Here is a 17,076-nt window from a genome sequence, read left to right on the forward strand (position 1 = left end):
ACTAGGGTTGCCCCTTGATCACATGCTGCCTGTCCTGTGCACCTTACTGGAGAGCTACTGTGATTTGTAGCTGAATTCCCTGCTTTGCAGAGACTCGAGTCCATCCTATCCTGGACATAGCCCTCCCCAGTGTCAGCCCTGACTACCACAACCCTAGATGGAGACAGGCGGCTTCATGGGATGTCACCACTTTCCTTGAGCCTCCCTGGGTAAGGAACGCCTTCAGCGCGGGCTCCTCAACCCACTGATAATTGCACTAAACTTCCCGACACCATGCAAGCTTCTAGCTGTGTCAAATCCATTAAAACTGAGGAAAGTCATCTCAATTGACTCTGCACATCTTTGGGAAATTCACCCCCTGGGATCCCCTTGAGAATTAGCAGGGCTCGGCTAAGCTGAGTAATTACCAGGTAGCCAATTTCAACTCATATTTTGGTACAGCTTTGAGCGTGTTAAGACAGTGCCATATTTATTGTAGGAAAGTGCATTCACACGTTGTAAAATGTAGCAAACTTGAGGTAGCCTCTGATATGAGCTACGCGAGATTGGGGCTCACAGCTGTTAGTTAATGGGACAGATCTGTTTTTAGAGACAAATGTGATCAGTTGAGCATTTGACTACCACATCCATCTAACTGGAGGATATTCCTATGCAAATGCACAGCAATAAAACTAAGAGCACAACCACCAATAGATGATGTTCTGGTTTGTAGTAACCTGCTCTCCTGGATTTCTACACAAGACTTTTCATGTTTCGGATTATTGAACAAGAGACCCTAAACAGCGTTAGTCTAGTAGAGTCTCTTATTCAGAAGTGTCTGGTTCTGTATGTGGGTTTTAAGACCTTTCTATAGTTCATCTCTTGTTTACTCTGACTTGTCTGTTACTTCAGTTGATCCACGTATGCTTGTTGGGGTTCAGGTTTATAGAGACTCTGTATTTATTACTTTCCTTCTTACTGAGACAAAATACCTTTGAGGAATGACTGAGGTAGGAGAACCTCATCTGGGTTATAGCTTGAAGATGTGGAGTCCAACACGATGGAGAAGGCATCCAAACAGGTGGCACCATGGTGGAGGAGCATGTAGCTGGGGCTTTTCTCCTCCTCACATCCTGTCAGAACAGGAAACAGAGGGTGGGCTATGAGCATCAAGGGTATTCTTTGAGCATCAAGACATGCCCTTTAGAGAGAAGCTTCTTCCGGCCAGCCTTTACCTACCAAAGGATTCACAAACTCCTGAAAGAGCTACTCCAGTTTTGGATCAAGTATTGAAACAGCTAGTGGGAGACATTTCGCATTCAAACCATGGGGTTCATCCCCACCCCAGCACATGCCCATGAGTCTCAGGTGACTCTATGAAGTCATCAAACACCTGGATTCCTTCTGTGTTACTCATCCACCAACTTGGGGCACCTGCCTCATCCACAGCAGCCAGAGCTGTGTATCATCATGTGGATGCTCCAGCCTGAGGGAAGGGGTCAGCGGGAAAGTAAGGACAAGCTCCCCTTCTCTATAAGTGTGAACTGCGAGTGGCATGGGTCTCTTGTGTTCACATTTTACTGGTCTAAAGTGAGAGGCCCATCTCTGCACAGAGTCATAGGAAAGTCTGGGGAACATACTCTCTTTGTGTCAGACATGTTCCCAAATGAAAATTTTGTCCTTGGAGAAGAAAGGAAAGCAAATGTTAGGCAATATTGTCCCTGCTGCTGTTCGCTGGTCCTGGCTCAGAGCCGGCTCTTACTTGGATTTTTGGATCACCATCTTCCTCTTGCCTCATTATTTGGATAAAATTTTAGCTGCTTCTGTGAGAACTTAGTTTTCCTTAGCCCTTTCGGTTAACTGTAAATATTCTGAGAACACATCATTCTAAGTCCTGTTCTCTGGCATCAATCAGCCCGATTGACTCATAGAATCTTTGGATGTTAAATGTTACTTTTTATCTCCTTACTAGGCCTAAGGTGGAGACTCAGTATGTGCCTATTGTTGAAGAATCAGAGGTTTAGCAGTGTGTGCACACATGCTTCTCAAGATGCCGTGAGAACAAGGGCTTGGTAGTAGTCGCTGGCTGCCCAGTTTTTATGTGTTTATTTATACATACTTTTGCAGAATGGAATATTTGTGGCTCATCATCCTTTAGAGTTAATGTACAAAATGCTGTTCATGAATCATTTATATACTGTCCTTCTCATACCCTTTGCCCAAACATGCATGTCCTATTCTTGGCATGTTTTCTGCTGTCTTCGTATAATAGGACAGCTGAGCCAAAAGCTTCATCCCTCCATACTTTTGACGCATTGTTAATCTTTATACTAAACTTATAATATTCTGTTGATGCCCCCAAAAGGCACTTACAATGTTCCACGCTGGCACTTTTTGTATTCGCGGCAGTACATTCTTGATTGGAAAGTTTCTCTGTTGGAGGCTCAGCAGGAAACAGATGGCTCATACAAATAGAGTAATTAGGAAGTTGTTTAATAAAGAAACTATTTAGAAAGATACAGCAGGGCAAAGAAAAGCCAACTAGGGATGGTAAGCCCACTGGGGTCAGCACCCCGGGAAACCACAGTCCCTAGACTGAGGGGGGGCCTGGGAGGTGTCAGGCTCCAGAAGCAGTAGGTAGGGCCTATGGGGCAGGGCTTCTCTGTGGAGGCATAGCACTAAGGTGTCAGGAACCATTTCTACCTGCAGGGATGATGGGAATAAAGGCCTCCATTTCATCCTCCCATCTTCTCTGATGTAACTCCTCTCTTTGGTAGAATCCAACTGCAGTCCTGAGGTTGGTTGGTAAATTCTTGAAGGAATCACTTCCAGGGCCCAGAGCTCCACAGACAGAGAAGGTAGACAGGAGACCTAGAAGAACAAATGGAAAATACTCAGTGTGGAAACGTCCATTTTTATACAGTGCCTCCCAAAGCTGCCAGCTATAATTTTTCATTTTGTTTTCTTACATTTCTAGGAAGCAGCTGAAGACACGTAATTGGTGGTACATTATAGCCAAGCACCTGCCTTTCCTGTTGTCTGCTTTTACTTTGGGTGCCAACCTCGCAGCGTAATGAATTCAGAGTAGATTGTATATTGAAAACATTGAAACTGAAATGAGTCTGTTCCAATAATATCATTTCAGATCTCTAAAGCTGGAACATTATTCAACTTAACATTTAATTGAGCAAAGCCATTCTTTGCAAAAATTCAGTACTATCAAGAGTTTACAGTATGAGCAAAAATATGGGACTATAATAGAGGTCATCTCTTTTGTCTAGAGGGCTCCATCCCTGTGATATCTGGTGATGTAGACGACTTCAACACCATATGTTTTAACAAATACTTTGGGTCAGAAGGGTGTGTATAATGGAAGGATATAATTAAAGTTTAATCTGCTCAGTAAAAAGGCACCATTAATTACTCTGGGCAATTTGTTGGATTATTAATTGGTTCTGGAAACATGTCAAGATACTAATTTAAATGGAACTTTCCCCCTAATTGTCTAGACAGCTCCTCGACCATATACTGCCCCAGGAAATATGCAGCCTCCAATTCGATTGCAGCCTCTTCTCAGTAATCGCTCAACGAGAAATGTTTCAAAGATAACTTCAGGGTCCAAACCCAGAACCTCATTGCTGGAAAGTGAAGCTCCATTTCCTATTGGGGTAAATGCTATGCTCTTTATAAGAAATATTTTTTTAAAAATTATTGATTAAACTCGTACTATCAAAGGTTTTAAGATGCCATGTTCAGTTCATCCACACAGTGAAACTTATTCTGTACATTCATTAAGCCCTTACTGTGTACTTCTGATGAACTCTATCTTTCTGTGACTGGAAGGCCTGTTTATGTAATTAAACAGAATCTGTAAGGGATGGATTTGTAATGATATTCAGCAGTGCTAGCTCACTGTGAGAAAGCTAGATGAGAAACAAAGAAGTCTTTTCACAGCCACAAATGACTGTCCTCAGAAGTGACCTTGTGTGGACTCCTTGCAGATTTAAACATAGGAGAACCAGACATGCTGGTCTGTGTTTGCATTGGGACAAGCTTTTCTATCAGTGTGTGGTTAGGAAGGGAAGTCTATCATTCAAACGTGCTGAACTCATCATACCCAGGGGACTGACAAGATTATGTCTTGGAAAATCTTCGCCCATCAGAGTATGAGAAGTCTAGGAGTGCCTTCTGTGGAACAGATTCTACCTAGACCGGGAGGAGGACTAAGCCAGACCATTCCTACACTGGGGAGAGACAGTTTGTGTTTCTAACTTGTAGAAACATTTGCTAGCTTAAGAGTTTGTTGTAGACGAATTGCTACAGTTTGTGTCACAAACATAATTGCAAATAAATGGATGAATGTGCTTCATTCCTTACTATGTAAATGCCACCCAGGAACCTAAGACACTGTCCCCTTTCATTGACAAATGCCCTTCTTTCAGATAAATAGGTGTGTGTACTTCATACTAAATACATACATGCAGCTGCGGCATCCCAATCCATTGAATGTGGTTTTAGTTCATGAGAATGTTTACACACCTTATTCAGTTAATTTACCGGTAGCTTCTTTTTTTTTTTTTTTTTTTTTTGGTTTTTCGAGACAGGGTTTCTCTGTGTAGCTTTGCGCCTTTCCTGGAGCTCACTTGGTAGCCCAGGCTGGCCTCGAACTCACAGCGATCCGCCTGGCTCTGCCTCCCGAGTGCTGGGATTAAAGGCGTGCGCCACCAACGCCCGGCCTACCGGTAGCTTCTTAAAAGCTAGGAGAAAGTTAATTGGGAAGTGGTGGCTTTTTGTTTGTAGAAACTGTTTGGAGTGAGGCAAGCTCCTGGGTCTTAGATCTAGGGTCCAATTGAAGGCACATACTTGCTATTTCAGCCACTGTCCAGGAGTAGCCAGGTCCTATGGGATCACTTCAGGCTACTTAAAATAACACAGAAGCAGGATCCTATCACTTTATAGTAATCCAAAATAGGAGATTGGCCTGATCAGGGGCCAGTAATTCACCAAGCTTGTAGGAACAATGTTGTCTCCCAGGCTGGCTCAGAGTCACTTGAGAGACAGGATCACAATCAGGAGGTTGCCTGGTGACCGAAGAATCAGAATGGGGCTATGTCTCAAGGCAGTGTTCCTGGATCAGGTTAAGGCTTCCTGGGGCATTCATCTCATCTTAGCAGTGGGCTTGCCAAAAGTACCCGAAAACTCACAGGTCTTTGCCTAAAACTCTCTGTGTCCTCCAGGGTTAGCTTTGCCATTTGGGCTGGACATACTGAAAGCCTGATGGGTAGTACTTCCTCCCTACTAGGCAATCCTCCAATGGGTGCTTTCCATGTTTGCCAAGGTGATTACATTCTTCCCAAACTTATATAGTTCTGAGTTCTACTTTGGTAAATTTTCTTCCTAGACTTAAGAACACTGATAGTGAGATGACACATGGTTTTTGGCTCCCAGCAGCTGATTTTTTTCACTTTCAATGATTTTCCCCCAGATTTACTCTGAGACACTGTATGCAAGTAATAACTACATATACACACATGGTGACATATAATATAACTCAAGTGTTGAGAGTGTGGGTTATTGAAGGAAAGGCACTAGGTAGCTCACATGCACCAACAAGATGAAGATTGATTTTGTGTTAGTTTCAATTGCCTAAATTGAATATTTAAATATTTTGAGCACTTATGATAGACTCGGTACTGAAGAACAAGTGTTATTATTGATTATCAAGGAAGACACCAGTAACTTATTGGAGCTTACTATGTAATATGCATAAGCAAAGTAGACTATGAAAAGAGACATGGTTTTATAAGTGGTATTGATGGTGAAAGTGTTGACCACTAGACGAACTCCTCATGACAGACAGTGGTCTGTATGTTGTTAAGTATGTATTGGGCACTGGGTTGACCCTTCTTGCTTTACTGAAGGAGTGATGGGTATACCAATGTGAGGACTGGAAGTGCCACAGGTAAAACCAGGTTGAACTTGTCATAGCAGTCAGGTGAGCATCTTTAGGAAACAGTGACTTGGTCCACAACAGGTTGGTTTTGATGCCATTAATCATGTGGCAAACACTGCCAATGTTGAGAGGGAGTCTCTTCTGCCATGAGAAATCAGCATACATATTTTCAAAGCACTGCTTGGAAGATCTACCACCGTTTTAACATGTAGGGATCTACCCACGGAACAAGGCACATGTATGCAAAGGAAGAGTCAAGATTGCTTTGAACTGTCATATTTACAGTAGTGAACAACTGGGAAAAGTTTTTCCCATAATAAAGTATAGTTTAAGGTGCTTAAGTACCTAAAAATACACTATGATTGTATGTAACAGTTTAGAAAATTATCCAATATATCATCAGTTAAAAATAGAAAAAGATTAAAAATATTCTTAAAATCATTTCCAAAACAAGACAAGCACCTGATACCAGTTATGCTATTTATTTTTAAAAGCAATTAAAATTTCCAAATTCTCAATGTCCTAGATTAATTAATTTTGATATTTATGTCATGTGCATTTACTTTTAGTTTGATATCCTAGGCTCAATGCAACCTATTGCAGAAAGAAATTGGAAACAAAATAAGAATGCCCAATGTAATTTAACATCCAAACAGTAGAATCTGCTTACACAAAAGTGCTGGTTTTATTCAAGATTTGAACTAGACATGCTTTGACTTACTCTGCTTTTGTTTACTTAGTAACCAGTGCCCTTTGGAGAACTTCCTTTTCTAAAAATAAAATTTTACTATTAAGCATTTCAAAATTTAGACTAAATTGGCTGGAAATTAATTAGGAATACAAAAATATATTGTAAATTTATGTTGAGTAAGTGTAAATAATTTTTTAACAATTTAAAAAAATTGGTGTAAAATAGATAAACATATCTAAAGATTCCATAAAATGTGGAAATATCCTTCAGATACACAAAAATAACCAATTTATAAAAATGTTTAGACTCAGATCTGTCTGGTAAAAATTATTGGTTTTACTTATAAATCCTTTAAATGATTAAAGTGAGGCATTTTGATTAAACCCTCAAGCAACATAAAGAAACATCCCACAAGGATAAATTAATGTTTGAAATTTTCCATTTGTTCTTGCTTTTTAAATAAAAATCTACATATAAATTTCTTAAAAGAAGTGTTGCATCATACTGCATGTGCTGATACGTTAGTATAAATGTGCTTATATTACTATACCCCGGTGAGAAATATATAATCTAATTAAAGAAACAAAGCAAAATTTAATTCTTTCCATATATATATATATATATATATATATATATATATATATATATATGTTGCTAAAGTTTTTATGGTTCAACTGAATTTGTATGTATGTATGTATGTGCACACATATTTAAATACCATACACACATATAGGTGCATGCCCAAATACACATTTACAATAGAGTATTAGTACTTGTATTTAATATTAATAGTAAATCTGATATAGGATTTATTCCTGCTTGCAGGATTTCTAGATCAAAGAGTATTCTCTTTGAAACTTGGTGAATCATTTTGTTTGTCCTTCACAAAGTCTGAAGTAATTCAGTGTACAAGCTGGCGTGTGATCACAGCCTTGCTTCTCCTACCTGCTCAAACCTTGGGATGTGTGAAGTCTGAATGTGAGGACAGTACTTCCTGTTGCTTAGTGCACTGGCCAGCCCTACCTCAGAGTCCAACCCTGCATACCTCCTGGCATGAAATTAACTAAATTAATTTTCCCTTGAGTGCTGTTCCTAAGTTTTCTATTAAATCTACATTTACACAAGGTTAAAAACATGTGCTTATTAAATTTGCAACAGATACAAAAATGTGATTTTAATAGATTCAAGTGTGTGTGTTGGGTTGGTCTGTTGTTTTCGGCTGGGCTTGTATGCCGTGCCAATTGTCCAGGCTTGCCTTTGATTAGGGGCTGTGTTGGGGCTCTGCTTGTGCGTCACGGGCTCTTACATCATGGTGTGTGATTACAGGGCAAGAAAGCAATGATGAAATTCAGGAACTACATGGACAATTCCCAGAGGCCGGATACCTACCAACTTCCAGACATTAACAGTTACCTGACACCTATCCCCCCGACACCCCAACCTCAAGCAGGAAAGATCTCCAGGGAGAACAGGTCCGAGCCTTGGAGGAGGAAGAGGCTGCGTCCCATCACGGCTCCAAATGGCTTAGAGCCCCTCTACACCAGGGTGACTATGGATCAAATGTTCTTTTATTACTGTAACACTGATGACTTCACACCAGCTGAGTTCTAGATCTGTAGTAGAATTTTCTAGAATCAAGTACAAAACTGCATTACACAAAGAAGTGCATTATTTTTGTAAGTACAGCTATAAACACGTCTGAGTAGGTCAGCTGAATAGCTGATTTATCATCATTGATGATAGAAGACTCAGGAAGTCTTGTGGCCAGATTTAGTTTGACTGACTCCAGTTTTGTTTCCCTTAATTTGATCATTCAGAGCATCTTAACATTTAATTCATGAAAATTCATGGATTTAAGCATAGCTAGAAAGTGTAATAGCTATAATTTTATTTTTGATGGTTTATTGCAAATTTGTGAATATTGGCTACAGTTTTTTTCAGTGTTCTTTGAAAATGCTGTGGTTTTCACACATTCTCCCCAAAGCATTGATATAGCACATGCAGATGAACTATATAACAGCTTCAGTCTAGTAAGAGAGCCGAGGACATCTTTTTCGTTTGGCAAATACACAACCACATTAATGACATGGAACTTCTCTGACTCTTAGCAGATAGTGGAGTTGACATTTTCCAGAGTTAACATCAAGTAGGGAAGTACCAAAATGCATACACACTCTACATCCTGCAATTCCAAGTCAGCCTCATCTCCAATACCCTTTCCAAGCCCCTGGTCCGCATCTAACCCTCAGCAGCTGCCCTCCCTTTGAATCTTCTCAAAAGGCCAGGGCTTTCTTTTCCCCCTATTTCAACTTGACTTATTTCCGTTTGATTTCCTCTAGTTCTTTCTCTCTGATGCTGTCTCTGGAAGAGCCTTTGCTCCTACTCCTGAAGACTCCTTTGCCCCGAGTGCCCCATCTTTGAGTGACATTGCACTCTGCAGTTTTTGTCTCCAGCCTTCTTGGCACATTTCCTCTGGTTTTTTGCAGAGGGCAGGTTTTACATAGAGTTATCAAATTCTTTCCATGTAGACTGAACCTTAGACCAGGTTTCTCTTTTCATTTACATTAAAAAAACTATTCTTTGAAAATTTCACACTTAACATATTTTTTATCTTTTATACTCCCAACTATCTCTCTCCAACTGCCCCCGAAACCCACCAACTGACTCCTGCCCAACTTCATGTCTATTAACATTATTATTATTATTAATTATCTCTCTAATCCATTCGTGCTGATCATTTACAAATGATTGTGGGGCTACCACTAGGGTGTGGGTAACCTATCAGTGCCAACATCCCCAAATGAAAGTGACTATCTCTCCCTTAACACCAACAACTGCAAAAAGCTCCTCAGTTGGGGGAGGGGCTCAGGAGCTCATCCCAGTCCCTGCTGGAGCAGCGACTGGCTTGATCTTGGGCAGGCAAACACAGCTGTGTGAGCTATGTGTGTACCAGCCCAGTCAAGTTCAGAAGCCAGTGCTTCACAGCTCCTCTCCAACCCCCACCTCTTACGTTGTTTCTGATCCCTCGCCCTCAATGTCCCCATGAGCATTCCTCATCCCATCCCTTGGTGCTAATGCAGAGTGACTCATTGTAGATGTAACCAACTGTCTTATTAAAATAAGAAACACAGAACCAATGTAAAAGAGAAAGTTGAGAGGTCAGAGCTCAGAGCTAAAACCTTATCTCCTGCAGTGCTCCTAGCTTCCCGAAAAGAGAGCTACTTCCTGTTTGTCTGTCTTTAAATAGTCTTTCTGTTCTGCCTTCTCATTGGTTGTAAACCCAACCACATGACTGCCTTGTCACTGCCTGTAAGTACCGCCCTCCAGGTCTTAAAGGCATATGTCTCCAATGCTGGCTGTATCCCTGAACACACAGAAATCTACCTAGCTCTTCTAACCACCACGCTCTTGCTATGGCTCTAATAGCTCTGACCCCAGGGCAACTTTATTTATTAACATACAATTAAAATCACATTTCAGTACAAATAAAATACCACCATAACTCATCTTTGCTTCATTGTTTACTGAATTTCATTGATATCTGCTGTAACGCTTCCCATTTTATTTATAGATCTATTCCCTCCCCTCCCCTCCTCCCAATCTTATTTTTCTTTTTGAAGAACCAACTTTGTTTTATTGATTCTTTGTGGTTTTTTACTTTTATTTCACTGATTTTGGTTATCTCTTCCTATCTACTGTTTGTGGATTTGTTTTGTTCTTGTTTTCCAGGGCCTTAAGGCATGTACATAATTTAATTTGAGATCTCTCAAGCCTTTTGATGTAGGCACTTGGCACTATTGAAATTTTAATTAATTAATTAATTAATTAATTAATTAGAGACAGGATTTCTCTGCTTAACAGCCCTAGCTATTCTGGAACTTGCTTTGTAGACCAGGCTGGCCTTGACCTCACAAAGATCCACCTACCTCTGTCTCCTGAGTGCTGGAATTAAAGTCATGCCCTACCACTCCAGTTGACTGTTTGAAGATTGTCTGACTTGTGTTTGATAGATTTTTGGTATTTTGTACTTTCATTTACTTAACTCTAGACATTTTTTAAAAATTCCTTCTTAATTTCTTCAGTAACCTGATAATCATTCAGTAGTGTATGTTTAGTCTCTCTGTGTTTGAGTCCTCTATGTACCTTCTGTAGTTTTTTATTGATGTCGATGTCTAGCTTTGTTCCATTGTGGCCAAATAGAATGTGCTATTTTAACTTTCCTGTATTTGTTGGGACTTTCTGTGTATCCCAGTTTTGGAGAAATTTTTCGTGGATTGCTAAGAAGAATGTGGATTATTTAGTGTTTGAATGGAATGTTCTATAGATGTCTTTTAGATCCATTTGATTTATGATGTCATTTAATTCCAATGTTTCTCTGTTTAGATGACCTGTCTACTGTTGAGAGTGAGGTATTGCAATTATTATCACTGTGTTGGGGTTAATATGTGGTTTTTACATCGTTGAGTATTATTTTGTGAAGTTGGATACGTCTGTGTTTTGTATATACATAGTTATAATTATGATGTCTTCCCTTGTGGATTGTTTTTTATTGAGTATGAAGTGTCTTCTTACTGGGGAATTGAGGCAATTAATACCCAGAGTTGTTATTGAAATATGTGTATTAATATCTGTCATTTTATTGATTGTATGACGTTTTCTCAGACATCACTTTATAAACTGTTCTGGTATTATTATTAATTCTCTGGGACTCCTTATGTATGGTTTTCCTTGTTTCTAAACCAAACTATTTTGTGTAGAACTAGCTTAGTGATCATAAATACTTTAGTCTGTTTTTTTTATCATAAAAATTTTTATTTATCCAATTTAATATAGAGTTGTGGTAGGTAGAATAGTCTAGGTTGACAATTGTGGTATTTCAGAATGCGGAATATTGTTTTCAGGCTTTAAAAGTTTGTGCTGAATAATCAACTATTATTCTAGTTGACTTTGACTTGGTCTTTCTGGGCAGTTTTCAATAGTCAGTTTTTATTCTGTGCTCTTAATATTTTAACTATAACATTTCACAGAGAGTTTCTTCTCAGAGTCTATTTAGAGTTCTTATGGTCTGTACCTGGGTACTCATCTCTTTCTCTAGGTTTGAAAACTTTCTTGAAAGTATTTTCTATATAATTAATATTAAACTTCATTTTACTATTCCCATAATCTGAAAATGGACAATTAGGTTTTTTTTCATGGTTTTCCAGATCTCTCCACTGTTTTCTTCATATATTTGAAAACTTATTTACCATCACTGTCTGATCCAATTTCTCTACCTTGTCCTCCAGTCACGATAGTCTGTTTTCTGCACAGTCTGTTCTGTTGGTGATGGTTTCCACTGAGGCTTTCATGTGTGTTGTGAAGTTTTTTATTTCCAGCACTGCTTCGCCTTGGCTCTTATCACTAGTTGTGTCTCTCACGGAGTTCTGCTTTCATGTCTTGTATTGGCATCCTCATTTCGTTCATCTCTGGTTTTGTTCTCCTGAAGTATACTCATTTTTTTCTTTGAGTTGTGTGAATACAGCTATAGCCACACTTTTACACATGTATGCACACATATATAATCACACACACACACATGTGCACCTATCTCTCTCCTTTTGGGAACTCTCTGATGAGGTAGAACTATTCAGCCTATCGCCTAGGATTACTCTAATAATCAACTTTTCTCTCCTGATTCTACTTCTTTGTACTGATGATCTTGTTGTGAGAATCTTCATTTTTATTTGCCACACAGTCTGTTGAGATTTTTGTTCTGATGCCATATTTAAATTCTGATCATGTGTGTCCATTGGCCACCCTTTTATAAAATACTGTACTGAGGGTGGAGAGCTGCCTCAGTGCTTAAGAGCCCCTGTTGCTCTTTCAGAGAACACTGGTTTGATTCCCAGCACTCACAATTATTCATCTACTTTTTTTTAACTCTTAGCATTTTGGAGTTTTAGGTATGAAGTCTGGACTTTTAATGTGTCAACATAGTAGGCAGGTGGTTTGTGTTTAATTCGGTTTGGATATCTGCTCCATTAATGAGTTTAGCCCCATCCCATTCCTTATTGTGATATTTCTCTGGTAGCATCCCTCACACTGTACCTCTGTTTCCTCAAAGCTTTGCTTCTTCCCTTCCAGACTCTGCTTGCCAGGCTCATTTCTCCTACCCTTTTTCTCACCCCCATGACTTTATTTCGTTCTCATCCTTAACCTGAGCATCACCATGGCTTCAGCCTTGATGTTTGTTTCTCTGTTCTGACATCATCATCTCACATAGTTTAACAGTTTGCACATATCTTCTCTAGGTCAGTACAGCCTGAGCTGCAAAATCATCATAGTAAGAAGCCAAACTTCTTCATTCATTGATGAACAAGAGCTCAGTTCTGCCAGTCTCCCAGCCCTCTCTTCCACCTCTTCCAAGCCAGCTTGAATTACTGCTTCAGCTGGAACTTTTTATTCCATGGCATTAACATCTGGAAATATACTTACTTTCAAACTACTTACTGCCTTTTATTCATTAAATTGTCTGTTCTTATATATGTGCTCTGTGAACTTTTAACAAAATATGAAAATTTTATGTTTAATGGCAATACTAATGACATCTATTATTTAGTGAGCCCTTAGAATATAGTATTTAACATATCATGTATACAACAAGCCTAAAAAATGACACACAATTTCTTAACTTTAGAGATGAAGCAAATCAGGTTAAATAAATGGTCCGCAATCACAGAACTCATTAACATCATCCTAAGTATACAGCACAGCAAGCTGAACTGTTGTTGCAATCATCAAACTCAAAAGTGATTGTAATTTATTTTCTCTCAATTCTTGGAATTAACTGTAATTGGTCAGCAGTTTTCTTCAACAGAGAAACCAATTAGACTTCTATATGATAATCCCAGGCACTTGACATACATGATCACCTATCCTTATAAGGACCCTGGAAGGAATCATTGTATCCATGCACCTCTCAGACAGAATGGACCAAGAAAGGGTCTGTTGTCTTTACTCACTTATAAAGATGAAGTGGTCACTTCAAAACTATCCCTGTGTCATGATCAATGTCAACTCAAAGCAAACAACATTAGGATTTATTCAGTCCATTTGTTTGAATTTTTATTTAAAAAGTAGCTGAAAGTGTCAAAAATACTTCCTTTCCAGCAGAGAGAGAGAAGAAAGAGAGAAGAATTGAAAGTGGAAAATAACAGTTTGCTCATATCCCTATTGTTTACAAAAATCAAAGCCAGAATCTGGATGCTGAAGTCCCTGAGAGGAATTTATTTTGTAATGTTTTTGATTCTTACACATTTGTGCACAAAATATTTATAAATATTTTGTCATGAAGTGCTTGGAATTATATGTCTATGTTCTTCATATTATAAAGTCATGTGGGAACAGGAGGCTGACGGGAAGACACGAGGTCAATTAGTCTGTATTTTGTTTATCCTAGGATCCGGGAAGGATTTACAAAGCAGCACCACATAGCAATGCAGTTATCACAATGGTCTATTTCGGGAAGAATGTGCACCTATCTTATGAAGACACAGACTTTCGAGATGAAATCAAGATTTACCAACAGCACTGTGGAGGAGAGAACCTCTGTATCTACAAAGGCAAACTGCTTGAGAAAGGTACAAATCAATGTGAACTGAGAAAAATGCTTGGGGTTGATGTTCCAGATAAGCTGTTGTTGACATAATAACAAAAGGACTTCAACCACTTTGTGAAATTATGCATATCCAGGGAATTATAAACCAGCTGCCTAAAAGTAAATCTAGCTTCACAGCTCGCCGATGGAGGCTGGAGCAGCAATTACTCCTGTGGATTGTAGAAGAAGGATTTGGAGTTGTTTAACCTGGTAACAGATTCATTTTAGGACAGAGATATAGATGATCATCAAAATGGTTCAGGAATATGCTGTTCCCAAAATCACAAGTTAACTATTTGGTTTGCTATAGTGAATGATATTATAGGTTACCATAGGAGAACAATCATGGGTTGGCAATTTGTTATTTAGAATACATGGTGACAAAATCACAAATTAATAGACACCATGATGAGTCACACCTAAGTAACTTAAAGTAAAAAAAATCCTAAATGTTCTTTTTAGTACTTTTTAGTTTCCTTTGATCCTAAGTCCATCCTTGTCAGCATAAGATATTTTTTATTAACACATGTTCCCACACATTCCCTTCAATATTCAGTTTAGTGGGGCAGCAGTGAAAGGAGACATATTTTAAAGCTGTGTTCAGGCCTTGCTTACATAGGAAACTCTTTTTAGGAAGCACTGTTAGTTTTCAAAACTATATGAGAAATCTTGAAACAGACTGAGGAGCTGGGAAAGGACTGCAGTACATTTGGAATTCATTTTTGTTTTAACTTTCTTTCACCAATCGAAAAGAGTGACTTTAAGGAAAACAGTCCAAAACTTTTAAAGCTACAAATATAATGACATATTTGCAAATTACATGTTTTAAGCTCCCCAAATGAACTAGATACTAGAGTATTAGTTTTAATTTAAAGGAAAATGAAGCATGCTTCTCAGTTTGCTGGGAAGTGTTACCATTTTTACAAACTTGGCAAAAATGTCTAAATTTACTTTGGTGTTTGCAGTCACATTCCAGAGTTCATTCCCATCACTGTAGATGAGGCAGGAGACAGGCTTCCTGAGCTGGAGTGGCTCTGGAAAGCTGTCTGTCTAGCTCTGGCCAGGTTGGGTGGGTTCTGTGGTTCTCTGCTACCCCAGTTGTTCCTGGGAGCCAAGCAGCAGCCTTTTTCTAAAGGAAGGGTGTGAATTCCAAGTGAGCACCGCATAAACTGGAGCAGAATCACACACTCTTATCTTAACCCAAGCAGCTTAGACACAATTGTTTTTTTTTTTTTTTTTTTTTTTTTTTTTTTTTTTTGGTTTTTTCGAGACAGGGTTTCTCTGTGTAGCTTTGCGCCTTTCCTGGGACTAACTTGGTAGCCCAGGCTGGCCTCGAACTCACAGAGATCCGCCTGGCTCTGCCTCCCAAGTGCTGGGATTAAAGGCGTGCGCCACCACCGCCCGGCCACAATTGTTTTTTAAAAGTATGATGTTTGGGTATTAATTTGGAAGAACTCATGAAATTAGCTACCATCTAAAATTAGAATGTCTATGTTTAGGTGTCTATGTGTGGTGATAAATGGTGTACCCTAATAAAACTTGCTTGAAGATCAGATAACAGATCAAGCCACTAGATTAAACAGAGGCCAGGAAATGGTGGCACACACCTTTAATCCTAGCACTCGGGAGGCAGAGATCTATGTGGATCTTTGTGAGTTCAAAGCCACCCTGGACCACATGAGATTGACTCAGTCTAGGAGAGAACACACATCCAGGCTGTGGTGGCACACACCTTTAATCCCAGTACTGGGAAGCACACACACCTTTACTTCTGGGAAGTGATGGCTGGGTGGAGAAAGGTAGATAAGGCACGAGGAGACAGGAACCAAAGACTTTTCGGCAGAAGGGTCCCTTTCAGTAACTAGAGGCCTTTTTGGCTGGAGACTTTCAGGTGACAACTCAGAATTTCAGTCAGAGGATGTGTGGAGTTGGCAGCGTAAGATGTGGCAGTGGCTTGTTTCTATGTCTCTCTGATCTTCAGGCAAATTTTATTTTATTTTATTTTATTTTTTTTATCTTGCAATAGCCAACTTTATTCCCAGCACCAGTCAATTTATACTCTGAGGGCTAAGCAGAGTCTCACGAGTAAGGTGTTCAATCACAAGGACATGTGGCAAAAACATATTTTTCCATCCAGGCACATGAATAACAATAATTGGAGTAAAGTCACTCCTACCTGGGAGTGATGCACCTGGGCAGCGCACAAAACCACACTCCAAGAACAATTCTGTGTTTTGAAGAGAGTTCGGTCACAAGACTCTTGTCTTGTTTTCTTGGAGTTCTCTCCCACTCAGAGTTCTCACAAGACTCCATTCTTGCACTGTGTTCTGACAGAGGAGTACATTAGTACTTTACTCAACAAATCCTGAGTTCAGGCAAATTTTATTAGGGTACACAATATATCACCACTTCTACGCTTAAAACAATTTCCTAGGTTCTGTATCACACTTGATTCAACAACAAGTATATTAATAACTATTTGCTGGAGAATGTAAGTTATACAAATCAAGTATGATCTGGGTGGCCTAGTAAACAATACACATGGTGGACCAAGGGTGCAGACCATGAAGCTGGCAGAGGAGGGTGCTGCTGGGCATGAGTTATTTTGTATATATACTGATCCTGGGTCTTTGTGTTGAAAGATGATCTTACATAACAGCATGGAATGGGGGACTTAAGTGATTATATCCAGGCTGTAATCTGGCCTCAGCTTGAACTATCACTAGGAGAGTAATTGTTCAAATCTGAAGAGTTGGTTTGTTAAGAAGCTCTCATAAGGTCAGTAACCGGAGAGGTTTATCTGGGCTATCAAGAATC

The 17,076-nt window shown here is 39.4% G+C and overlaps 1 protein-coding gene and 2 long non-coding RNA genes across 8 annotated transcripts in view; 1 reads left to right on the forward strand and 2 right to left on the reverse strand.

The window, feature by feature from the left end:
* Nucleotides 1-17,076, forward strand: part of Erich3 (glutamate rich 3) — a 110,984-nt gene that overhangs the window by 45,112 nt on the left and 48,796 nt on the right. For 2 of the 6 annotated variants that reach the window (XM_042280185.2, XM_042280184.2), the window contains exons 6-8: nt 3,489-3,647; nt 7,950-8,168; nt 14,062-14,242. In XM_042280185.2, the coding sequence (XP_042136119.1) occupies nt 3,489-3,647; nt 7,950-8,168; nt 14,062-14,242 (559 nt within the window). Of the gene's footprint in view, nt 1-1,411; nt 1,490-3,488; nt 3,648-5,051; nt 5,318-7,949; nt 8,169-10,975; nt 11,033-14,061; nt 14,243-17,076 lie in introns of those variants that run through there. The other 4 variants (XM_076575280.1, XM_076575277.1, XM_076575278.1 and 1 more) reach the window with 4 other exon arrangements.
* On the reverse strand, nt 922-1,347 carry LOC143274020 (uncharacterized). Its single transcript, XR_013052440.1, has 2 exons — nt 1,219-1,347; nt 922-1,112 (listed from the first exon to the last, which is right to left on the reverse strand). It is a non-coding gene; the product is annotated as an uncharacterized LOC143274020 (long non-coding RNA).
* Nucleotides 2,457-5,031, reverse strand: LOC121830375 (uncharacterized). Its single transcript, XR_006073591.2, has 2 exons — nt 4,843-5,031; nt 2,457-2,850 (listed from the first exon to the last, which is right to left on the reverse strand). It is a non-coding gene; the product is annotated as an uncharacterized LOC121830375 (long non-coding RNA).

This window comes from Peromyscus maniculatus, chromosome 6 (assembly GCF_049852395.1).
Source record: "Peromyscus maniculatus bairdii isolate BWxNUB_F1_BW_parent chromosome 6, HU_Pman_BW_mat_3.1, whole genome shotgun sequence".
Classification (NCBI taxonomy): Eukaryota; Metazoa; Chordata; class Mammalia; order Rodentia; family Cricetidae; genus Peromyscus; species Peromyscus maniculatus.